Source organism: Lepisma saccharinum, chromosome 19, assembly GCF_977018435.1.
Source record: "Lepisma saccharinum chromosome 19, izLepSacc3.1, whole genome shotgun sequence".
In the NCBI taxonomy this organism is placed as follows: domain Eukaryota; kingdom Metazoa; phylum Arthropoda; class Insecta; order Zygentoma; family Lepismatidae; genus Lepisma; species Lepisma saccharinum.
Window position 1 is genome coordinate 47,521,552 of NC_139247.1, and position 26,076 is coordinate 47,547,627.

General features: G+C 37.3%; 1 protein-coding gene across 1 annotated transcript in view; it reads right to left on the reverse strand.

Annotated features, from left to right (window-relative positions):
• Positions 1 to 705: 705 nt before the first annotated feature.
• LOC146003134 (uncharacterized) overlaps positions 706 to 26,076 on the reverse strand; it is a 35,773-nt gene continuing 10,402 nt past the window's right edge. Inside the window, exons 2-5 of the mRNA XM_083141313.1 lie at positions 18,282 to 18,475; positions 16,245 to 16,575; positions 5,556 to 5,657; positions 706 to 3,639 (exon numbers count right to left, since the gene is read on the reverse strand). Of these exons, the coding sequence (XP_082997439.1) occupies positions 3,507 to 3,639; positions 5,556 to 5,657; positions 16,245 to 16,575; positions 18,282 to 18,475 (760 nt within the window). The 3' untranslated portion in view covers positions 706 to 3,506. The remainder of the gene's footprint in view (positions 3,640 to 5,555; positions 5,658 to 16,244; positions 16,576 to 18,281; positions 18,476 to 26,076) is intronic.

The following is a 26,076-nucleotide window of genomic DNA, read 5'->3' on the forward strand; positions in this document are numbered from 1 at the left end:
GTATGAAAGCCTTTCATACTAGGAATATTTGTGCAACTGAGTATATCTATTTAGTATGTTGCAATTATTTACGCGTAGTTTCACCACTCATACAATATTATTGTTGTGTATTTAAACAAGAGGTGTAATACGCGCAAATTCGTTCATATTGGTGCAATAAACATTACGAGAATTCACAGTAACAATGATTTTAATGCACTACTTACGTCCTGGATCAAGATGTCTGTACTCCCACATTAGCATATAAACAACAGTACAAACGAGCGAACGTTGATAATCAAGATTGACGTACAGTAACCTCCCCGAGTTACGTAATGCGTTCCGTAAACCTTTACGTAACTTGAATTTACGTACGTCGAATTTGTAAATTGCTTAAGTGTAACTTCGTAAGAAACTGCAATATTTATTATTATTATATGTATGTATATTATTTACACAGTATTATTTTATATATGAAACTTCATGCAGCAGTATTTACTATAAAAGTATGAAAAATATATAAAAATAATATAAAAACAAACTGAAATCACACTTTAAAAAAAATGCCTTGTGACAGCTACGTACACTTATTACGTAACTTCGAATTGACGTAAGTTTGGGGGTTACTGTATTTACAATTCAAACATTTACAACAATTTACATTTATACTTAAATTGGAATGAAAGGAATCAAATAAAAGTCCATAGCATTGTTGTTGTACGTAAAAATTATATTTTCATAAATTGTGCAATGGAGGCAACAAAATACATAGATAGACAAAGTTAACACAAGTGCACCAAATTATTAATAAAAATGGATATATTTTAGAACATAGCTATTTAAGTACAGAACGAGTACTGGGTACAATGAAGCAAGGTACACGGCCTCACAAGAATTTACAAAGAACTGAAAATATGTATATGTGTCAAAGTTATGTTGTTTTACAAAAACCACTCATTCAATTATAATAGTACGAGCATAGCCTTGTAATACTGTTCAGATAACTCACCGTTTATTCTTTCTCAAAGCAAATAATTTACATCAAGATTTGTTGAAAATTAGAGAAAAGATTTTTCAATTTTAAAATATTAAAAAATGTGCTTAATTTAATTTATTGTCATAGTTCTTTGAAATATCCTATATACAATTTTCATAAAGTTTGTAACACAATTAGGTTCAGGTCTAATAGTTTTCAACATGCTTCATGAACTTCAATATAAAATATATGTACATGTAAATTTATTTGTTTTTTATTTATTTTAGAATTATATTACGTCATATTTTATCGTGCCATGTTCTATATTATTCGTCCTCAGAAATATCTGATGTTTTTCTTTTGCTTCAGTTAGCCAAGCATCATAAACCTTTTATTAGTAATTAATACTGATTTGAATTTGTGTACCATCTTCAAATATTTACATTCAATAAGCAAAGATCTGAGGCAAGTATTACTATATTTTTCATTCTACTAATCTTCAAATATTATTCATATACACGTGGAACAAACTTGAAGTGTATAATTACTACTTGATTGTTATAATTAGGGAACGGAACTTTAGGTAAATAAATGTTGTTTTTTTTCTGCGATAAGATAGAGACCCTCGTTTTTGCAAAAAATCTGATCATAGCGTTATATGTCAACACAGCAAATTTTATTTTACATAAAAACACATATTTTCCAGTTTTCCGTATGTAAATACATATTTTGGGAATTTTCATTTTAAATACATAAAATCGCTCATTGACTTCAGCTGCCTCGAAATCCTCGAAGGAAAAATGTTTATTCTCCGCACCTCTTTTATATCGAGAGTGTTAGGTTTGTTTTGTCTTTGAACACGCTCGCTGGCAGACTTCTGGCGCCTCGCCTACGATCCTATTGGGGGGAAATATTACCCCCACTGGATCTAACGCAAAAGTGCTAATGTATAAATGTACAGAATTTTTTTGGGGAAAACCAAGATTTTCAAACTTTGTGCCAAATTGCACGTGTTTTGGAAGGTGAAGTAGAGGAAGAGGAAGCTTTGGAAAACTTCAGCGTTAGTGGCATTTCGTGCTTCAAATATGAAAGAATTGTTTCTTATGACGTGGAGCGATCTTTCTCACAATATAAGATGCTTTTTAGAGATAATCGTCACAGATTTAGAATGGAGAATTTGGAAAAAACTATGATGATCCACTGCAACTCTTGCAAAAAATAGCTCACTAAGAGGTAAGCATTTAGAAACTGAATTCAGGTGTTTAAAATGCATGTAATATTTTGTTTTTGTTACCAAATGGCTTTTATTTTTGTCACATTTATGACACATAAAAAAAAATATATTTCTGAGTTTTTAGCACATAAAGATCCGTTCCCTAGTTATAATTCTCTTGAAACAATATAATTATTCATTGTAACCAAAGTAACTCAGTTTCGTGTGGCTTATCAAAAAAAACTTTCATTATTTTACATTAGCGCAGTATCGTATTTCTAGTTTATTAGAAACTAGCTAAATTAATTAGACAAGTAAAGGGCACAATAACATTTATAATTCTCATCATAGTTTTTATGAGAATTCTAGAATGAACCTAGTATGTATCTTTTGGCTTCTGAAATACTTTGAGATCATGCTATTCTATACTCGTAATAAAAACATATTATATAAGATTGATTTAATGAAAATATCAAACCATATCTTTATATTTATATATATATATATATATATATATATATGTATCATGTGCAGATACAATACGTTAACTGCACAGAGCAGGGAAGTGTATAATACATCACTGGCTTCAATTCGTTGTACATGTTTTCTACAAATTCAAGTTTGTTGAATGATCAGACATTTTGCACAACACCGACTGTATTTGGTAAAGATTTAACTTTAAATTGGCACCAAAGATTTCAGTTTGAAAACTTAAACCAGGTTATCGAACGCCTAATAATGATACTATTAACTGAACTACCACTGGCTTCAATTCCTTGTTCATCTCTTCTAAAAATTCAAGTTTGTTAAATGATCAGACATTTTCCACAACACCGACGGTTTTTGGTACAGTCTTCACTATAATTTTACAACAAAGATTTCAGTTTAAAAATTGCTCCAGGTTAATGAACCCTTAATGTGCTAGTAATAACATAACTACTCAATCTTTCTTTAGCATTTACTGTCGATTTTAGTGATTTTATAGTGAACTTCATAAAATCTAATACCGATCAACACTTCGCTTGAAATTGAAGAGACATGGGTTTCAATTAGGTTCAAACAATTTACATCACAACAATAAATTCTTGACAAGTTTTAATAATGCAATATTTACAATCAAATCATTAGATGTTGTATGTCACGTTTGTTGTTCAGTCGTTCTTACCGTTTTGTCTTTATTATATAATGAGAAGAAACATACATATATATAGTTACATATCATGTGACCAATTGAGGAGAACGTTGCAGGAATATTTCTGAAGCAACGAATTAGATTTAAATTGGCTGCAGGGCTACCTGGCACAAGACCCACAAAATGGCGGATCCCTTCTCCAACTCTCATGGGTTCCTTGATATCACGTGGATGGTCAACCAACGAATCATCTCGCGCCATAAAGAGAGCGAGTCTAGGTTGATCATCTCTTCAGTTCTTGAAGGGCATCTGTACTCAAACACATCGCACTTCCTAGCCCTGAAACATAAAAATATTCATTTTAATAAAGATGGTATGTAAAATATATTGTAGAGAATTAAGTATGCATGAAATAACAAGAAAATTGCAGGATTTCTGCAGGCTAGTTATTTCTGTTCTTAATAACATAAATGAACTTCAGTTAGTTTAGTTTTTATACTCCATGAGGCCTTAGAAAGATCGCTTCGCGGGCTTGCAGCAGACGACAATGTGGGGGTGTGTCTGCGAGAACCAATCAGGTCCGCGAATGAGCGAGCCCGGTTGCCACAGCTAGCTCACTGCACCCTTCTGGAAGGGTGAGTGACCTCTGCCTCTTGCTACCTCGGCCTGTTTGTCCGGCTGAGGAGCAGACGACACGAGAGTATCGGCAATAGTGTGCGAGCGACGTCTGCTGTTAGCCCGCGAAACGCCCTTTCTAAGGCCTCCTGCAGTATAGTTGTAACGTAAGGTCTAATTTGTCTTGACATTACCATTTGTGGTTATATTCACTGAGCAACTTTCTTCCATTGTTGCCTCGAAGGACACTGACCCCTCGAAACGTCCCTAAAATTTCCCGTAGCCTACAGCAAATATTACTTTAAATTAAATAAACCCTGCATTTTTAAATTTAAAAAAAAATGCATTTAGATCACAATTGGTTCCTGTTCAGAGTAAGTTAAATATAATGTGATATTAATAATTTAATATATATTTGTTCATTAAAAACGACTACTACATATTAATGAAAAATTAATTGGTGCAAATATCGTGTGTGTGATTTATATCTATTTGTATGATATAAATATTCAAATTTGACACCCCCATCCAATACATCGTCCTACCTACACCCCTGTGTATAACCTAACATTTGTACGAAAATTATGTTTTGAGAAGGACAGAGTGTGTTCAACAATAATACTAATCCTATCAATATGACAATGAGTGAAATGGCACATGACTTTCTATGAGTATGTATCAAATAGAAAATGTATTTTATTATTATTATTACTTACGCTACTATGTCCGTTGTAATAAAATATCTTGATTTGAGTTTATGAAGTTGGCCATAAAAATGTCAGAATGTGGAAAGATAATATTTGTCGTTTCTCCTCATCCCATAAATACATTCGAACTAGTGGCGTGTCGAAAGGGGGAGGGGGCTTTACGGATAATTTTCTAGTAGTCAGTCCTCATTTTGCTATCTCTTTCTGCCATTGATGTTCATTTTTTTAGGAATACTGGGCCAAAAGGTGGGTTATGAACCCCAGAAACCCCCCTGGAGGACACCACTGATGCGAACATTGCACGTTGAGTACAAAATTCTCATATACACTGCAGTATATGTTTGGGCCTGACTTTTGGGGAGAGCAGAACATGAAACTCAGGTCCTGTGAATTTAATAAAATTTGTAAATTGGCGGGCGAGTGTCCCCCAGCTCTCCCAAGTTACGCCTTTGCATATACATTTACACATATAGGGTCAAGCTGGGTCAGAAAATGACATAAATCATACTCTAGACCTACACTACAATTAGCGAACACTGCTTACATGACAATTCAGGATTTCATTATTCCCTTTTCTGCAATTTGATTGCATATTTTCAAAATCAAAATTTTGCTATCGTTTTTGAGATGGGAGTTGGATAAAATGCAATAGTCGTATTTTAACAAATATGTATGTCTTTCAGGTTTCAAATTGAGCTGATAAACAATTTCCCGCCAATTTTTACAAATCTCATGTGGTTGTTCAAACAACGCAGGATTTTCGACAATTTCATACAGGACATATTGCTACTAAAACGGAATTTTTAAACAGCTTGGTTTCATGTTCTGCCTACTGACATCGTTGCAATGTACTTTGTTTCTTTTGATATCAACTTTGACTCAGAGAGACAAAATATAATTAGCACAATTATAATAAACAAGAAATGTACTAACCTGTCTTGTCCTCTGAACGTAGCCTCCATGTATGACAAAAGGCGAGCTCCTTCTGTGGTATTGATGAGTTGTGACGTCAGATAGCGGTAGTTTCCATTGAAACTAAAAGGAAGATAAACTTATTTCAATTCCACAAAAGTAACATAAATTAACATCCAGAAATGGATAAAATATTCTTCCATAATAACAAAGTGTCCTTCCATATCAAATATTAAGGTACTGCTTCGATCTCGTGAAAACACCTATCACTCATTTATTTCGTCTTTTTTAACATTGCTACTTACGTATCCTGCATTGCGGAACATTCTATAGGGTGGAATTATGCTTTTCTCACGAAAATAATAGCGGATAGCCCCACAAACCATTCACGAATAGCCCCAAAAACCATTCACTCATAGCCCCGCAAACCATTCACGCATAGCCCCAAACACCATTCACGCATAGCCCCAAAAACCATTCACTCATAGCCCCAAAAACCATTCACGGTAAGGTTAGGTTAGGTTCCGTTAGGTTAGGCAAACATACTTAAAAATTCATTTTTCTAGAAGAAAACATGAATTCGCGCAAAAAAAGATTACACGATGAAAGAAAATACATTCATGAACTTCGATAATGCTATAGAAACTGATTTCCGTAAGTAGTTTCTTCTGTAAAAATGAAGAAATCAGTTTTCACTAGATCGAAGTGTTACCAATATTAATTCTTGTATTAGATTTTAAAATTCGAAAACTTATGTAGTTAATAAATTTAATATCTTTACTTCATATTTACGTTTCTTTTAAACTTCATAGCTTAAACCGTTTTTTTTTCTTTCAGGATGTATTTCCAAGTCAACAAACGTATTTGTCAAAAAATTGTGTGTTTTAGGCAACGTTAATGTTACTAAGTAATGTGAAAATATTCGATAACCAAACTTTTTTTTTTCAACTAGCGTAATATAAATTATATTCTCCATAGGTACCACTGGCGTATACTCAGCCTATGAGCTTGACTATATCACTATGGCAAGGATGAAAAGTAGCCTCTCGCAAACGCTGTGTATAAGTTGTCATACACGCCCATTTTTCTTCGTTTACTACGTCATCAAGGAATTCACGTTGCCAGGTCAACGGCTGTCAGGTTGCAAACTTCAAAGAAATCAGGTTGCCAACTCCAGAATCATCACCATCTTATCGAAATGAACAATTTTATTTGCATTTTCTAATCGATTGTAACTGCACATTTTGGTCTCTGGGTTTGAGGCTCCAGATAGACTAGCTAGTCTAGAATTTACGCCGCTATAGCTCTTTTCAGTTCTTACGGCGGGCGCTCTAGAAGCTGGCAGGAGAAGTGGGGAGCGGGGATTACGCAACAGACCAACCAGACAACAGCAGTGGCGCCGAGAGACACGGCGCGGCCGGAAAAAGTACTACGTTAAACTCGTTCTACTGGCCGCTACGTTTCTTATCGTGCTGGATTGGTCGCTTCCCCGCTCCCCACTTCCCCTGCCAGCTTCTAGAGCGCCCGCCGTAAGAACTGAAAAGAGCTATAATAGGCACCTACATATTTACAATCAGCTCACAGCTTCAAAGTCGTTTCAAAACCTATTTTAAGTCCACTTTAGGCTTGGACAGGGTATCTGGACTGGGCCTACAATTGAAAGTGGAATCCGAAACACTGCAATGTGCCTTCACTTCGATTTCGAGATGACATCGGCTCTGGGTCTGATTGTATAGTCACGAACAGTTCTGAGTTGTAATGATTCCACTTACAACAGGGTTCTTACAACCCAGAACTGTCCGTGACTGTACAGGCCAAGGTGTGAATAGCCTGCATTTTTTACTTATGATTTGTTCTCTAATGAAAGTATGATTGATCCATGAACAAACACGCTCAATCCGCTCAAATAAGAATAATCTTTTAGTTGAGCATCGCGTTACGCTAACCACTTTGCCACACAGGCTAGTACAAGTGCTGACATCTCTGTTCTTTCGTATAAGAACATTCCATAGAACAGCCAGAAAGTTCGCAAGCAAAAAAAACCCATAAGCTTTCCTATCCTACAACTCAGCAGAGAAAATTTCTGTCCAGTTAATCACATGGACCGTATGTGTAAAACTCAACATGGGGAGTAGTCTCGGCTGATCTTAAATCTCCCTCTTATTCAGGAACTAAGGGAAAAGGGGGGAGAAGGTCATAATCGCTAAACTTTCCCTCCAAAACAACCGTCTGGGAAGTTTTTTATGTTATTGTTCCTGGGATGTCTGGCTCGCATCCAGGGGCCAGGCGCCGCATTAGGACTATTGTCTTTTGCTGCAAATGCAACTTTTGCTATCTTTAGACTTCTCTGCTGTGCAAATGTAATGCTGTGGGTTTTGCAGTTATATTCCTATGCATAGGCATCCGCAGAGGGAGCCGGGGGCTCTTGCTCCTCTGAGGTATCGAATTTGAGTGGTTAAATTGTTGCGTGAAAACATGGATAAGGGGTGCCATAAAAGCATAATTAAACGATCTCTGATGTCTGTGGCGTGAAAAAAAGTGCAAGAGACAAAGAATTGTTCATCACCAAAGCGCTATATGTTTATGAACAGTAATCAAATCGAATCTTTTTTCTATTTAAATAGTTAACTGAAGTCTGAACTTGACAACAACGCCAATATATTTTCGATTCAGTTTTGATTCTATGATTTGTAAAATAATGATAATAATAATAATAGGTAAAGTTCCCCGTGCCTCGTAGGGCAGCGTGCCAGGAAGGCATATTTAGGGGAAGTGAGTGTATGACCCCACACATTCTCGATCTCGGCATTTTGGAGGTAATTTGATCAGCATCACGTCCCAGCCGCCTTTACCCCCCAGATTTGCCCCAAGGCACTAAATCATTTGAGGCTGGGTGAGCCCCAAAGCTGCTTTCAGACCTTGGATCGCCCACCCACTCGGGTCTCCCGCGTGCCAGTCAGACACCCTATCGACTACACTACCGCGTCTCTTTAATAATAGTACTAATAAACATCATAAAAGTTAAAATATGAGTTTCTATGACTGAAGGGCAAGCTATGAAATCTTAGGCCTGGTATACATTGGTCAAGTAGAAGGGAAAGTAGTTGGAGTGAGAAGGGTAAAGCGAGCTACTCTCCTCGTGTAAACAACTGGGGAGAGCACTGGAGCCAGTACTCGCTCCAGTAGTCAGGACAGTCGAGTGGCTGTCTACGGAGGACAGTGACTCGACCAAGTTGCTTCCTCTCCCATTGATTTTTTCACTCGCGCGTAAACTCGACAGACCACTCGATCAATGTAAACGGTTTCTGAGGAGAGTATGGAGTCTGTGCGGTAGTAGAGTGTTGTGATTTGGCATTGTAATTGTAATTGTATTTTTAAAAAAATCACCAAGAATACGAGGTGATCCAAGTCTGACAACATAAAGTTTGTAGAGGCGTAGGAGAAGTAAAATTGAAAGTAAAGAATTTACGTTCTACGTACAACCAAGAACAATTGAAAATAGAAAAATCAAGGAAGTTAGTTGTCTTTCTAGACTTCTTCTCGTGCATTACTGTGTTCATGTCTCGTAAAACAAAAGGAACTGTTTTAGAGTTGTTTGTTTTAAATCGCCAACGACGTGGACGTGTCCATATTGTCAAAAGATCACCAAACAGCTGCAGCCACTATCCCACTTTGCTAGAAAGTGTGTAAACAGCTACTAGCCACATAATGGTCGAGTCGAGCAGATAAGCCAGTAACTCGTCCCATTAAATCTCCCGCTTACTCGACCAATGTAAACGAGCCTTTACTCTGGCCCCCAGCGCCCTAAGTGGAAACTCCTATCTGAGGGGATGGTTTGCCCAGTTTGGGGAAAGGTGGGGATGCTTGTATGGATCGACATGGAGGAAATGCAGTGCGTGAGAGGATGCCTACGTAAATTATGAGAATGGACATTTCCACTCAATTTTTTTAAAAGCAATTTTAAAAACTACACCCTGAGAAAATTACCCCTGCAATTTTTCACGTTTTCCTGCGTTCAGTTTAAGGGGAAAACCAGACTTCCAAAGTTGCGAGGCTAGCGTTACGCTGAAAAACACGCCCCGCCATGTTAATACGTCACTACTCAGAGAGAGCTGGTTTGTCGTCTGCTTCGAGCGTCCAGTTTACTGGGGGTAGCCCACGGAGAGTCAACCTGCACAGTAATTTTGCAAATCTGTGTAGAGTTACATAATGGAAAAAGGAACGATCATGGAAGGAAAAGCTATGCTTTATAATGGTCATTCTTCTATTAAATATCTATCCCTGCTGCTCACGTGAAAGATAAACGAAAGAGTTCTGCTGCGTGCGTGTTTTCATCAAGTCACGAGAAAACTATTGCTTGTAAAATTGGTTACTGACCAAGTTTTCAAAAATATATTTTAAACTTATATTTATCGAAATTTACCATAAACCATGTAGTGCAAAATAAGAATTTTCACATTCTTCACTTTACTTATAACGCCTATTTTTACTTTCTTTTCCATAAAGCAATTTCAGTCTGTGTTTCATTTGTTACGCAAATTATGATAAAATATTTTTTGTGCAGATAAGAGAAAATACACTGAGAAGATTACATCAGTTGCACAGTACATTTCAAAGCTAACTTTATGTGTAATTATTCCAAGGGAATAATGTATATAACACTTTATCACATACTGAAATATATTTTGAATTTTGCACTGCGAAAAAAGCTGCCTCATCTCTTTCTCCGGACGCATTAATTAATTGGTTCACAACCTCATTACTAGGGATCCTATCGAGACGAGACAGGGCAGTCTTGGTTTCGTTCTCGTTGAGAGTTGTAAATGTCTGTCTCGTGTTTATTTGTAAATGCCTCGTTGACAGTCTCGTCTCGGTTTCGGAGGGCAATTCTCGTTCTTGTCTCAAGTCTCGAAAAAGATAGAATTGACAACTTATGCAAAGGATTTTCGTACAAACTTTCACAGTGCATAGTGATCATAAAGACAAAACAACTTTTCTTAATTATTTTTTGTTTGTTTGACTCCTCGTTTCAACGCTACGAGCCTTCTAAAACTGGATATTATCCTGCTTATACGTCTATATGCATACCAAACTGCCGATTCAGAATTACCACGAATGAACTGGCGTTGTAATTATTATACACAAAATTCATAATTTAACTGAGGAACTCACATGTTTCAGGTTTGACTCTCGAGCTGGGCATGACTTTTCCTTTGTGAATGTCCATTCATTGAAGTGGAAGTTTTTTGGTGGAGGAGGGGGGTTTGCTCGATCCTTTGGGGACAGTAGGCCCAAGCGGATACTTCTATTGTTAACGTTAGTGTTGCTCACGAGACGAGACATTTCCGTCTCATCTAATAAAAGGAGACGGGAAAAGAGAATGTTTCGAAATGAGACGGGACAGACCAAAGTGTGGTCTCGTCTTGTGGGCAGGTTGGGTGATACTTAGATTATGCTGGTTGGTGTTGGTGACAGTGGGGGAGTTTCTCCTGCACCCCGACTACGAATACTGCTCGTAGCTATTGTAGCGATTACCCAAAAGTGGGAAGAAATGTGACATTGGAGAAGATACATACTAACCATTAAACAATATGACGGAAAAGCGACGTAAAAGTAGGATAAATACATAAATTTGTCACATATATATATTAACTGAAGAAAACTGTCGTTTACTGCAGGAAATTTAAAAACTGGGCGTACTTTTTTTTAAATTATTATTATTATTATTTTTATTATATATATACCATATCATCTCTTATATTGAAGAAATTGGCGTGTAAACCCTAGTGTTCTAAACGCAGGGTGCGAAATCCAAGGGGGAATATCTCCCCACCAATGATCTTGTCCTGAAATTTCCCCCCACCAATCTCTTCCGGGGAGGAGAGTTTTTGTTTTAACAAGAAACAAAGAAACATAAACAATTAATTTTGGATTCGAATATATTTGACTGGAATAATATCGAAAACGTACAAAAGGAACGGACATCAAAGAGCCTCATCTCTAAGGACACTGAACACCGCTATCCCTAGCACACAGAAATAAGACCGATTTCTTATTCCTTCTCCATTTCTCATCGGCTTTCGTTAGCAACCGCGAAGTATATAAATATATTAATAAAACACGTATTAGCATTTATATGTGGATCTTTTACAGGAAACTATTATCTTCTCTTAATGTCTCTTAATTTTTGTCCCTCCCTCCTTAGGCAAATCATTGTTCATAGCATCAGTAGTAGCTACATTAAAATCTTCAATTTGCAATTACATTTTGAATGAAGGACTGTCGATATAATATATTGTATAATTTAATTTCATTATTTAATAATTGACACTTATTTAATGACTGTATATACGTGTGTGTGTGTGTTTATATATACCTAGATATATATAGTGTGTGTGTATATATACTTAGGTATATAGTGTGTGTGTGTGACTGTCTGCTGCTTCCCCCCCACAATCTGCAGTGATTTCGCACCCTGTCTAATTGTATCGTTATTTTAAAAATTGCGAAGAAAATATGACGAAAATAATTCTAATTCCAGAAAAGACATTTTTGTAACAATAATTACTTGCCAGTCAGAACCTATGTATTGGCAATGAACAAGGCTGTTCACGTGTTCAGCCATTGACTGTTACCTTACCAGTATTGTTTTGTCAGCCTAATGAAAACCCTATACCGAGTGGCTGAATTATAGTAAATTCTGCTATACTGTTAGGGTATAATTCATATCCAACAAATGGAGCACACATTACTTTTGCACTGGAAGTTATAACAAGATACTTGTTTTACGCAGTAAGAAATGACTGTCGCTTGCACGGCCCATGGTAGTTTACGGGACGAGCAGGAGCCCTGCCTGCACGCATTTCTAAAGGATGACGTCAGGCCTGTCTAGTCACCTTCTACGTCACGTTTTGAAATCTGTGACGTAGGAGGTGAATTTCAGCAGTGTTTGAAGGCGTGTATCTTGAACACCAAAACAAATATCGCCGAGATATTTTGCACATTTCAGTTTGGTGTCATTATCAGTAAAATGCATATATTTAAAACGTTTTTCATGTCATAGTGGAAATGTCCATTGTCTTAACTGGGGCATTCACCACGCTCCTCCACTTTGAGTACTGCTGACCCCCCCCCCCCCCACCACCACCAAAGAAAAAAATTCTGCGGGCATTCTCTTTGTGGCCGGCTCCAGTGGCGGAGTGGTTAGCACATCGCGCTACGAAGCCAGGGGTCCCAGGTTCGAATCCTGGCCTGGTCTTTGATGTTTGCGAGTGTCCATTCATCAATTTCATCATATCTTCACTCATCCCCATCCACGCAAATTAGCCAAAACTGGCACAAAAAGCGAAGTAAAATAAAGCAAATCAATCAATCAATTTATCTTTATATGTCCATATCCCACAGGCGTGTTCACATCCTCCCATTGGGGGTGGGGGGTGGGGAGCGAAATCAACTACTTAAGGTAAGTCGAGGAAAGAAAAACTACATTACGCACAACTATACTGTTTTTGCAGACTCTGTATTTATGAGTATAGAACAGGGGCGTTGGGTCAGAACCACTCGAAAATGGTATTTGTGTAATTTAGACTTAATTACATACATGCTATACTTCTGATGTGGAATAGAATTGAAGCACAGGAAAGCATAATATAAACCAAATTCATCTTGTGAATTGACTGCACATATATGTAGTACTTTTTTTTTCTTTTTTTTTTTTACAAATATTGGATACCATGAAACACTGTTGGTCCAACATTAGAATTGACTTCTGCAGATTTATGAGAATAACACATCTTACTGTGTCAGTCCTCGTTCAGTTGGTACGCCGAACTCCGTGATGGAGTGGTTAGCACAGCGTGCTACGACGCCATGTATTCAGGGTTCGAATCTCGGCCAGGCCATGGGTGTTCTTTGTGAGAATCCCAATATGCTGACCAAGGCAGAATTTATTTTATTACAAAACATAAAGCTAAACGTTACGTTTGAACCTTCTAGCAAGGTCTTCTTCAGACTCTGTACCAAATACAAGTGAAATAAGGTACAAAACAGGAAGATCCATATACACAAAAATAACTCCCCTCCACACACAAGATAATTAGAAAGTTGTTTATCTGGAACATTCCTTTCCAGGTGTTCCAGCAGGTGGCCTCCTGCCAACTGTTGTTTCATCTGACAGGCGATTTTGATAAACATTCCCTTTTATCTGGAAAGTGGTTGGACTCCTTATCTCATGCTCAATTTTCCTTATCCTTTCTTTCTTCATTGCTAGAAGGTTGAAACGTAACGTTTAGTTTAATGTTTTATAATAAAATAAATTCTGCCTTGGTAAGCATATTGAGTTTTTGATTATCATGGAAACAAGGCTTAAAGGTGTTATTCTTTGTGAGTTCATCAATTTCTACAATTTCATCGCATCATAAATCATCCTCATCTAAATAAAGCTAAATAAGATAAACCAAATGAAACAATTTATTACTTTATGCCACTTTTGGCTACTTGCGACGATGAGGGTGAGTGATGATGTGATGAAATTGGTAAAGGGACACTCAGAAAGAACACCAGTGCCCAGGTAGGAATTCGAACCCGGGTCCCCAGGCGTCGCTGTGCTAACCACTCTGCCACGGAAGTCGGCATAACAAATTAAATAAAGTGTTGAAAAATTGTTTACACATCGTAATTTGCAGACATCATAAACAAGGACGTATTTCGGGGGTCCAGCCCCCCCAGAAAGACTTACTAAGTACTAAAATTAAATAATGACAATAATGAAATAATAAAATAACTAAAATTTAATAATGAAAATATACTTGTAGTTTAATCTAGGGTTATTTATCTCCTCCCAACTTATTGGAAGGCAAGAATCATGTGGCTTTGAATGACAGTACCAGAGAATATTTATGTATGATTTATTACTATGTAGATATAATAATATGCATCAAATATTACCAGGAACATAACTTTTCGTCAACTGGATCTAACATCCTTTTTTGATATTCAATAAATATTATTTATCTATTTGACGTCAATTACCTTGTCACGTGAGGTTCTTTTTTACAAATTTTACCGACCTAGTACATTATGCAATTAAAATATAATTGTAATATTTGGTGTCCCGACAGAACGTACCAGCGACGAAACGTACCACTCAGAAAAACACCTACCTTCAAGATATTTACTCCGCGACAAAACGTACCATTTCGAGGAAAACGCTTGAACTTAAAATCAAAAGAGAATAAAGTGGTTAGTGGCCCGACCAGTGATCACGTTTGTGGAATCCCGAATGATACTCAGTTACATGTGAAGAAGCGTATGCAAGAGGCGAAGAAAAGGGTTCGAGAGGAAGACACGCCAATGACCAAGATTTACAACGATACTCTAGGCAACCTTCACGGCAAAGGTTAGGTTAGGTTAGGTTTGGTTAGGTTAGACTAGGTTAGGTTAGGTTAAGTTATGCTAGGTTAGGTTAGTCTAGGTTAAGGTAGGTTAGGTTAGGTTAAGGTAGGTTAGGTTAGGTTAGGTTAAGTTAGGCTAGGTTAGGTTAGGCTAAGTTAGGCTAGGTTAGGTTAGGTTAAGTTAGGCTAGGCTAGGTTAGGTTAGGTTAAGTTAGGCTAGGTTAGGTTAGGTTAAGTTAGGCTAGGTTAGGTTTGGTTAGGTTAGGGTAGGTTAAGGTAGGTTAGGTTAAGGTAGGTTAGGTTAGGTTAGGTTAAGGTAGGTTAGGTTAGGTTAAGGTAGGTTAGGTTAGGCTAGGTTAAGGTTAGGTTAGGTTAAGTTAGGTTAGGTTAGGCTAGGTTAAGGTAGGGTTAGGATAGGTTAGGTTAGGTTAAGGTGGGTTAGGTTAGGTTAGTTTAAGGTAGGTTAGGTTAGGTTAGGTTAGGTTAAGGTAGGTTAGGTTAAGGTAGGTTACGTTAAGTTAGGTTAGGTTAAGGAAAGTTAGTTTAGGTTAGGTTAAGTTAGGTTAGGTTAGAACTGACATAACTCAAACGAAAATCGAAAAAAACAGAAGAAAATGTGGACGACAGCTTAAGCACAGCTGATTTTAAACACGCCAAAATAGCTATATATGCATTATATAGTAATTTTGCCAGTCCAAAGCGTGGATAAAGTGTGATGGAAATCAGCAAAACCACCAAGTGGTACGTTTTGTCGCATCGCAAATATTTTTATTATATTCATTGGAAGACCCTTCGCAGGTAACCACTCAGGTGGTAGTTACGTTTTGTTGGTGGTACCTTCGGTCTCGTATTCGGAATAATTAATTAAATATAATTATTTTAATTTAAACATTATCATTATTATTATTATAATGAACCGCGGTAGCTTAGTCGTTATGGCGTCTGACTACCATGCAATAGACCTGGGTTCGATACCCGGCGGGGAAGAACCGGGATTTTTCTGCCTGTTCAAGCCGCGACCAGCCGCCTCGTATAAAGTGGGTACCTGGAGGATACTCTGGTGGTAAAGGCTGCCAGGGGCGTGGTGCTGATCACATCATCCTCACCTTGGGCAGTGATCAAGAAAGTGTGTGACCCTAACTCCACATCCGCTATACGCCTTCATGCGTGGTGCAAAGCACAAGGGAGCACTTTATTTTTTACTCCATTATTATTATTATTAGACACTTGGTTCTGACTTCCCCCTATCGAAATATATTTCTAGATACGTGCCTGACCCTAAAGGATTATAAGTAAGTACCTCTATTCATCAACTCACCTAGTTTCATCATATAGTATGTTGCTCAGAGGGTAAAATTTGTTGGGGTCCTTTGCAGCCTCACACAGCATCCTCTGCCGACAGTCCTCTGAGAGCACATTCAACCTCTCGAAGTAATAGTCCAGTTTCTGGAGCCTGGAGTGGACCTCGAACTTTGGAGACTCCTCCTTCTTGTTCTCCAGAGTTTCCAGGAGCTGCCCGATTGGTCCTGCCGGCTGCACGGGCATGTTGGGAAATTTTTGTGACACTTTGGGGATGTGCGAGGGGTCTCCTGTTTTCCCGGTAACCTCCATTTTGGGCTGCTGGGCGTAGTCGTCCACGAAAATGAATTCTGAATTGAGAAAATAATAAAATTTGAGTCCATGAGTGACAGCATAAACTTTTATACAACGGGTGAATGGGTAAAAGCTTTGTTGAATCCATAAATTGTGTATAACAAAGTCAGGGTAACGTCACATGTATGAGCCGTTGGAAATCATTTTAGTCGAGGATTATATTATATCTATTATTTTTATCTAAGCGTTGTCTAGGTCCACAAAATGGTTACAACCAGAAGTAGAAAAATACAGCACCTGCGCCTGAATTTTCAAATTCAGTTCTAAAAATCTATACATATACAAATTAATATTTCGAGTTCGCTTTTGGAAATTTGCATTATATTTAAGAAAAAATAACGAGTACAGTATGTATTTTTTCACTGTTACTAGCCAAATTTTAAAATCTGCAATGATATGGTAGAGTCTGCTGTATATTAGAATGTATTGCATAGCTATACATGCTGTTACCAGTTAAGTCTTCTCCGACAAAAGAATTAATTACTTTTAATACTAATTAATGAAATAAATGGTTTTATATCACATTTCAAAATGTGTATCTTTATCATAGTTGGATTCATTTCTTTCTTATCTCGTATTTACAAAAAGAAAGAACAGCTAGCTGCTGAGAAAAAGGGGCTGTGTCCTGAATTAGCTTCAGTTTCTTCTACACCTGGTTACAGCCATGTAACATTTAATCAGGAGCTATTGCGTTTGCGTAATGCCTTCAACTGTCGCAATGAAATCAAGTTTCTCGAATTACATTGCAGAACATTTACGATCCAACTTTAAACTACTTGCCCAGTCCAGATTAGCCTATCAATGCATAAAGTAGACTTAAAAACTCAACTATAAACCCAAAATGTGACATATTGGTTTGATAGTGAAAGCATACAGGTTTAGCAAATTATACTATTTTGTCCGGTCAATAAATAACCGGATTAATGCCGTGAAAAAGCGAAATAAACTGGCAGAGCGATGAAACTTACGGGATATGTACACCAGGTTGGGGTACGCCACATGTCTGCAAGACGAGTTCCAGACCGTGTCGCTAGGTGGCAGCACTCTCAGGGAAGTGTGTTCGGGACAAGCACTCACCACCATACACAGCAGTCTTACGCTCGTAAATGTTCGCTGGTGTGTTGCCATCTGCCGTCAAAAACTGTATCACGGATCGCTGAGCCTCTTTGTGGCACCTGACACCGTGAACGCCATGATTCACCTCACTGAATGACTGACTGGCGCCTTGGAGGCAAATTGCACATACAGAACCTCCCTTCCCTGCCAGTGCTGCCACCTAGCGACTCGTCTCGCAGACATGTGGCGTACCCCAGCCTGGTCTACATATTCCGTAAGTTTCATCGCTCTGTCACTTTATTTCGCTTTTTCACGGCATTAATCCGGTTATTTATTGACCGTACCAAATATAGAAACCTTAAGAGGTAGTTGAGACTCAATTCTGTGCGGGTACAGCCACCAATAAAAATGAGACACCTAGATCCTGAAAGACTGTCTTCCCTACAATGCATTATGTATGTTCCATTAAGTCTATAGCGATCAGACGACTTCAACATCAACCTTTTAACACGAAGTTCTGTTATCGCCGTAGAATATTGCAACACATAACACATTGCAGGGAAGCCAGTGTTTCAGGATCTAGGTGTCGCATTTATATTGCCAGTATACCCAGACGAACTGCTGTGGATTTTAAGTAAGCACATACCCATATTTGTGGCTAACTGCCTCCTGCTTGGCGTAGACTGGTGAACACTTTGATCGTCTTGCCTCTTCTCCATATTGTAGTTTTTATATCGCTTCATTTGTTTGAGTAAGAAGTTCTTCTTGGGTACCATATCCCTTATGATTGGGGAATTCTTAATCACATTGGTCCAGTTGAAATTGGCGTACGGGCTAGTCCTGCAAAAGATAATGAAGGTTGTCAGAATCACGATTTCGAAGAAACATCGAAATGAAAAATATATATGTAAATATCTTTCTTGTTCATTAAAGCTTATTTTGAGAATAACATCCTCAACATTGAATATTCAGGTTTAAGGAGAAAGATTTTTTGTTTCATTTGCGAACAAAATTTTACATCGTACATTTAACACACTGAACTTATTAGAAAAGTATTGTGTTAGAGACAATGCTGCCCTCTATCGAGAAAGCAAATTGATATTTATTACGAATTGTGTTCATCACTACAAATGTCTGAAGTAAATGTTTGTCTATTCCACTGTTAACAAATGATTGCATATTTTCAATGCTTATTTACAGGCAGGGAACGGATTTAAACGTAATACGAATGTAATGTGCTTATTACGTAAATGTATATTTAGTTATTTTAATCAAAATTGTAAAAAATACCATTTTAATAATATAAGATACTACACGAGCTACATCAAATTCAGTCCCGGCATTTTAACTGTATTATCGCGACCGTCTTGAAGAGAAACCAGAAGCGAACGTTTGCCACAAAATTGTGGTTCTGGCGCTACTGTCGTGCGCACAACTATGGTAGTGAGGGTGGGGTTAGCAACAGGCTGCTCGACTTGGGCCTCTCTTTCAACCTTGCTAAAACAACTTTGTAATGAGCAGGAGCTCTCATTCTCTATTGTTGACAACAATTGTAAATAACCAGGAATTTCAAGTGTTTTACAATAACAAAAGCAAACAGTTGGAAGCAGAGTGGATAAAAATCATAATTTTTATATAAAAAATCATTTTTGTTGATTTTTTTATTTAAATCAGATTTCTTTTATTTAAATCTATTTTTATATTTAAAAAAAAACATGCTTAAAATTGCTTCCTTGGTTTTTGGCATCATGCACAGAGATATATGTTTTTTATAGAAATGCTTTTTCTAGTAAATGTCCCCTGTAAAATATTTGAACAGTTCGATTAAAGCAAATAAAAAAATGCGTAAACATACATTTTTCTGTTTCTGATACTGTAACTACTATGGAAATGTTTGTTGAGTTTCTTAATGAAACAAATAATAATTTCAGTAACGTTTCTTCCAGTGAAACAAAAACATTCTGGATGTACTATAAAATTGCAACTTAAAATATAATCTTAAATATTTTTAAAGTCTTTGTACCTGAATTTTGGAGAGTTTTTGTAATGATAGTTCAAAAAATATCATCTGCCATGTTCATTTACACTTTAATGATAATGTCACTATTTATGGTTTAACATGATTAGTATTTTGTATATTTTTCTACAAAAAATGTTTGCTATTTTTGCGCATAAAATTATTGAATTTTAAATCAAGAGAAATCCTGTGTTTATTTACATTTCCTTTCGTATGAACTTCACACCATCAGAACATATATTTTATTTCCTTAATTTTCCTATCTTAGAACCTAATAATCATCATTAAATGATTACGAGATTAATGTACTTTCACCAAAAGTGTTTCTGATGTCTACAAAGTCCTTATGTACATTATTCTGTAAATTATTTATTTAGAGTTATTTAAATCAGTAATTTTTTTTAAAAAAAATCATCAGATTTAAATCGTTATTTAAGTCAATCCACCCTGGTTGGGAGGTTGTAAAATTGAATATATCTGAAAGCACTGATTTAAATTACTCTAAATAAATAATTTATAGAATAATGTACAGCTAGTATTGAACCTAATAACAATAGGTTGTGGTGTCTAGTAGCCTACTGTTCGCTTTTCAACCATGTTTCAGGGCATACATTTTGGAAAAGGAAAATTGTAAGTAAAAAAAATTATAATTGCTTTGTAGTAACACACACACAGAGAGAGATAGAGAGAGAGAGAGAGAGAGAGAGAGAGTCTTGTTTTTTAAGAGGTTTCCTAATTAGCCTAAGTAACTTTAACTTTGCAAGTTAAATAATTCGAAGTGATTCCTAATTTTCTCCCATTTTCATTGCAATATGAAGTCAGAGAAGGGAAGAGGGGCAATATGAAATAATTAAATTTCCCTGCATCTGCACCAACACACATACGTATTCCGCAGCCTAGAATGTACTTGTGGAAGCTCTGAATTAATGTCAGCTTCCTGCATACATTTTTGCGATATTGTATTTGAAATGTGGTAAAAATGTAATCAGTGTACACGTGTAAGATCTAGTTGATTTTTGCCCCGTTATACAATGTGCACATAATTTTACATCATGATACTATACTGGTTACATTCCGAGCTAGCGGGTTGGGAAAAGCAGAGGCGTAGCAAGGGGTGGGCGAAGCGGGCGACCGCCCGGTGCCTCGCGCCTGAAAGGGCCCCGCGCTCCCAGGTTTATACGAAAAAATATATAATAATTAGAAGTGAGAAAAATATGTGAAAAAGTTATATTGTTTGCCCGGCAATAAAAATAACACTGAATACGTTACATGTTTAGCATTTGAGAAGCCACGTCTCTATAAACAAACTAAGATTATAATAATTTTCCATTTTGTCAATTCTCTGTCTATTATTCATTCGTTTTATGCGCTTGGAAGCAGTGTTGCAAACCTCCAATTACACAGAAAAAACTGGTTTGTTTGGAATTACCAAAAAAGTTTGGTTGAGCTGTTTGGTTATGCTTTTTGTTTCCGATAACCAAATGTTGCTTGTAATTACTAAATAATTTTGTTTAAGAATACCAAAAAATTTGGTCAGACAATATATGGTACTCGTAAACAAAATGATGCATATGTAAGTAAAGAGAAACAAAACGTTTGGTTAAATTTACTATATGTGCGTGAGCGTGCTTTCGAATTTGAAATAACGATTGTCCAGTTTCGTCGAGTGTAGTATGAAAATCTTTTGTCAAAAATTGAAACTCATGTAAATAGATAATTACTCGAAGCGAGTCTTTATGTTGCTGTGTAAGCTAATATTCTGAAAAAAAGCTCAGAATATACTTACTTTATACTGAGTTTCCTACACCGGCCTCTAGATGGTTCTGTCAAAATGTGTACAAGAAACATAAGTTTTTGTACAACAAATAATGGTACGTTTGATTGTAATCATAATGAAAAATTGTGCTTTAACATTCTTCGAAAGATGTGTGAACATCAAAGCTACAAATTAAGAAGAAAATGTACTGCAGTGAATAAAAGTGAATCTCCCATGAGCAACCTTTTGATTCTGGACTATATAAGTAGAAGGTAAGTGTGTTGCAGAAAAAAAAAACCACGCTCCAAAATCGGTTAGTTCATGTCAACTTTGAGATCAGTTATTTTCTACAAACTATCCACCCTAGCTAAATTACAACATAAGTAATTATGAAAATTATTTAACAAACCGTTTGCTTTTCCTAAAGAAATGGGTTACATTTTGTTAGATTTACCAAAATAATATTTGGTTTTGGTAACCACCAAAAAATTGTTTACGACAAACAAATAGAATTTGACCAAATCTTTTGGTAATGGTGAACAATTGTTTGGTTGATGCCTATTTAAACAAACGATTTGTTCACCACTCCATTTCTTTGGTTAATCCAAACAAACATTTTTCTCTGTGTATGCTTGGTTTAAGCTTGACGAAAGAATTTGAAACACACACACACATAGGGTTACTAAAAATTTAAATTCACGAAAGATTTTACGGCAGTGTGTTATATATTTATCTGAATTCTGATATCAGAAAAACTCAAGCGAAAGAATAGTCTACAAACTTGCAACCCACAGCGGTAGATGTCGCAATGCATTGAAATCCAAACCTTACGCGGCACGTCGACAACAAAAGAGACTGAAAAAATCCAATTTTTCTTTGTTTTGGAGTTCTGTTAAACACAAGCGTTATTGCGATTGTTGCAACTGTAAGATCTTCACTGCTGACATATTCTGAAGCCTTGAAGCCAGGCACAGCAATGCAAACAGAATGTTGTGCACGGTGACAAGCGGTTCTTAGCGTTGCTCGCTTTATTAACTCTCCACCGTGTTTAGTGTTCGGTAGTGATATTACAGTAATGTCGGTTAGAGATCGCGATGTGGGAAGAAAATTCCCGTCCGGTGCGTCTAAGAGAAATAGAAAAGCTGAAATAACAAAACAGAATAAATGTTCATGTGGTTCGCTGATGAAATATCTGAAAACATATGCAGGGGAAAGTGTTGCAAGTGATGTCAATGAAATACACGAAGATGAGTGTCAACCAGTACATTCAGAGGATGGTGCATGTGTAGATCATAGTGTAAGTGAATTACATTGTGTTACTGCTACAGAAGATAATTCGAGTTCCTGTTCGTCAGTAAGCAAAGACGTAGCGGAACCAAGTTTCAAAGATCCAGGTAAGTGGATATTAAATTTAAGTGATCAACAGAGCTGCGAAATAGTACACAACGGTCCATTGCGCCCTTTGCTGAGTGACGAACAGTACCCAAAGGATGATCAGAGCAGTTTTCACTATCACAGAATAATAAAAAATAGCGGGAACTTGAACAGACGTTGGTTAGTATATTCCGTCTCTAACAATTGCGTTTATTGTTGCTCATGTAGATTATTCTCTGTACACAGACCTCCCTAGTGCTAAGCGGATGTCATGACTGGAAACATATGAGCAGTGTGTTACAGAAACATGAAAACAGTGAGTCACATCAACTCCATGTTAAAGTGGCTTGAATTAGAACAGCGTTTGTTAGAAGGGAGTTCTATTGACCATGTAACACAGTCACGTATTCAGGAAGCTAAAAAACTCGCCATGCTATCGACAGAGAACGATATCGTCTCAACTCTGGACTATTCAGTCCACTTTCATAAGTTTATTATTATTATTATTATTACTATTATTATTATTATTATTAATATTATTATTATTATTATTTTTGTTGTTAAAATTTCGCTAACGTATGACTGGAGATTTTGTATCGAACAACACTGTTTCAAATTTAGAACACGGAAAGGGGCCTCGCATTTTAATCTCGCTCAGAGCTTCGCGATATGTTGCTTCGCCACTGGGGAAAAGCAACGAATTAGCGATCAGCTGAATTCTCTTCAACTGACATCGGGCATTTTCGAGTCACGAATTACCGAAGTTGCTGGCGGGACGAAACAAATGAGCGTCGGATACACAGCATGTTGCCAAACGTACTGTAAAACTGGAGCTAGGAAGAGTCTATCAGCACCGTTATTGGATAATAGTTGTACGTACAATAGTACACAAAGCACGGAAAATTAGTACACAAAACACCCAACCACTGTAAAAGCAATATAATAGAAACAACTAACAAAATCAGACGTACTCTTGTCAAAGTTGTAACGGGAGAGCGATGTTACCCCTACAGGTTTAACTTCGCAACTGAGGTTGTTGACACTTATCAATTGACATATCCCCGAAGACAATTGGTGCACAGATTGAAATATGTAGGTCAGTCGCCAGTTGAGGCTGCGATCAGTATAGAAATGTAAGTAAATTAAAATCAGGGCACGAAATTCTGGGGAGGACGGGGGATCACCCCCCCCCCCACCACCACCAACAATCTTGTCCCCCATCATCAAAACCTTGCGGACAAAGAGACTTTGTTGTAACAACAAAGATAAGCACTTACTTCCCACTTCATATACAGGGTGTTTATAAAGTCCCGGCACCATTACAAATGTAATATACATTGTAATGGTACCGGGACTTTATGAAAACCCTATATATACTTCACCAACGATAATATCTCCTACCTATGCAGTAAGGTGCGTCACACTTCTTACTAATTGCCATTCCCCATTCCACTTTTCTGTTTTTCTCATTATGTTTTGGATGCGTGTGTAGATATACAGGGTGCGGCGTTTAATTTTTCCCATTTTCAAAATACCAAAACTGATTTATTGCGCAAGGAAATTATACGAAATGTTAGGCACGTTATAGTCTTGGATTTACGGTTCAAAACATATTTCTTGCATTTGTTAGGCTGTTGAGATCAGCGAGGGTAAGAGTGTGCGGTGTTTAACGGCAGTTAAGCAGAACTTTCGATATTGGCTCAATCAAATCCATGCAAAATCTTCAAGCGGCCACTACACAGTCCTAAGGTCGTAGTCTGTTACGTCATTGCATCGCAGGGAATTATCGGCCCCTACTTTTTCGAGGACGATAATGGTGCTGCGGTGACTGTCAATTCCCAACGTTACATCATGCTTACAACCTTCTGCCTGTGGTGACACGTTGTAACTGGAGAGCTTGTGGTTTCAGCAGGATGGAGCCACATCACGTACAGTACGTCTGTCGATGAACATGCTACGTTCTGCTTTCTCCGGGCGACTTCTCTCCAGGTCCGGTGACATTCAGTGGCCCTCCGTATCTTCGACCTCACTGCACTGGACTTCTTTTTGTGGCGGGGTACCTGATGGCTAAGGTCTACGCTCGTACCCTCCCTGATCTCAACAGCATCAAAAATGCTGTTCATGAGGCAATGCTGATGTTACACCAGACACTCTGCAGCGTGTAATGGCCAGTGTGCAAGGGAGATTCCAACAATTAACTGACGCCAATGTATGGCATCTCATGGACGTATTATTAAAAATAATAAGATTTTAACTGTAAAACTAAGGCTATAACGTGCTTAACATTGTTCATTTCAAGTAATTTCTTTGTACAATAAATCAGTTATGCTATTTTGAAAATGAGAAACGTTAAATGCCGCACCCTGTAGATATAAATAACGTTTACTGCGCTGTAAACAAAGCACATATAAGGGACAATGTCTGCCCAGGATAAATTCATTAGCATGACCGATAATTTTGCATTGATTGATTGATTGATTGATTGGGTTTATTTTACCTTGCTTTTCTGCTACATTTGGCTAATCGCGAAGAGGAGGATGAGTGATGATATGAAATTGATGAAGGGACACTTAAAAATAAAGCCTATAAGACGAGATAGGGCCATAAAGAGAAGGGGGGTCATGCCGTTTAATTTTTAGCAGTCTGTTCTACACCACTTCGACATTTTTTCAGCTTTTCTCTTTCGAAAAATTGGATCAAGGGGAGGGGTTACAACCCTCATCAACCCCATTTGATATGCCATTGGTTGAAACAGTCAATGTTGTGTATAAGGTTATCGTAGTATGCGAAATTAACCATGTTAACAGAATAGCACGGCTTCGTTTGCAATTTAGAAACGAGACAATGCCGATATAATTCAAATTCCAGAACGTCATCTTTTCCAGAGCACTCCAGAGTCCTGGAAGCAGACTTCTTTATATTCATGAGGAGCCTTCCAGAGGAAAATGCCCCTCGGACATTCGCCTGCATCGAAAAATTGGTTACGCCAACCGTAATGCGACAAAGTCGTTGCGTGGACTCGAAAAGAGAAACTGTCCCTTTTTGTCTTGGATAAAAAGCTATGTCGAGTGGAAGGGGATTTATTGTACTGTTGCCAAAGGGTGGGGGAGGTCTTGTGTTTCAGATCTTGGCACGTTTCGGCCAGTGGGGAGGGTGCAGGGCGGAATACACTTCGTTCTGCTTCATTTCAGCCAGTTACTGGCGACAAATTGAGCGCGTGTGAACAAGAAAGTCTAGTGTGTAGTTTTTCGCTAAACTTTACATTGTATATAGTATATCCATGAAATGAACTTG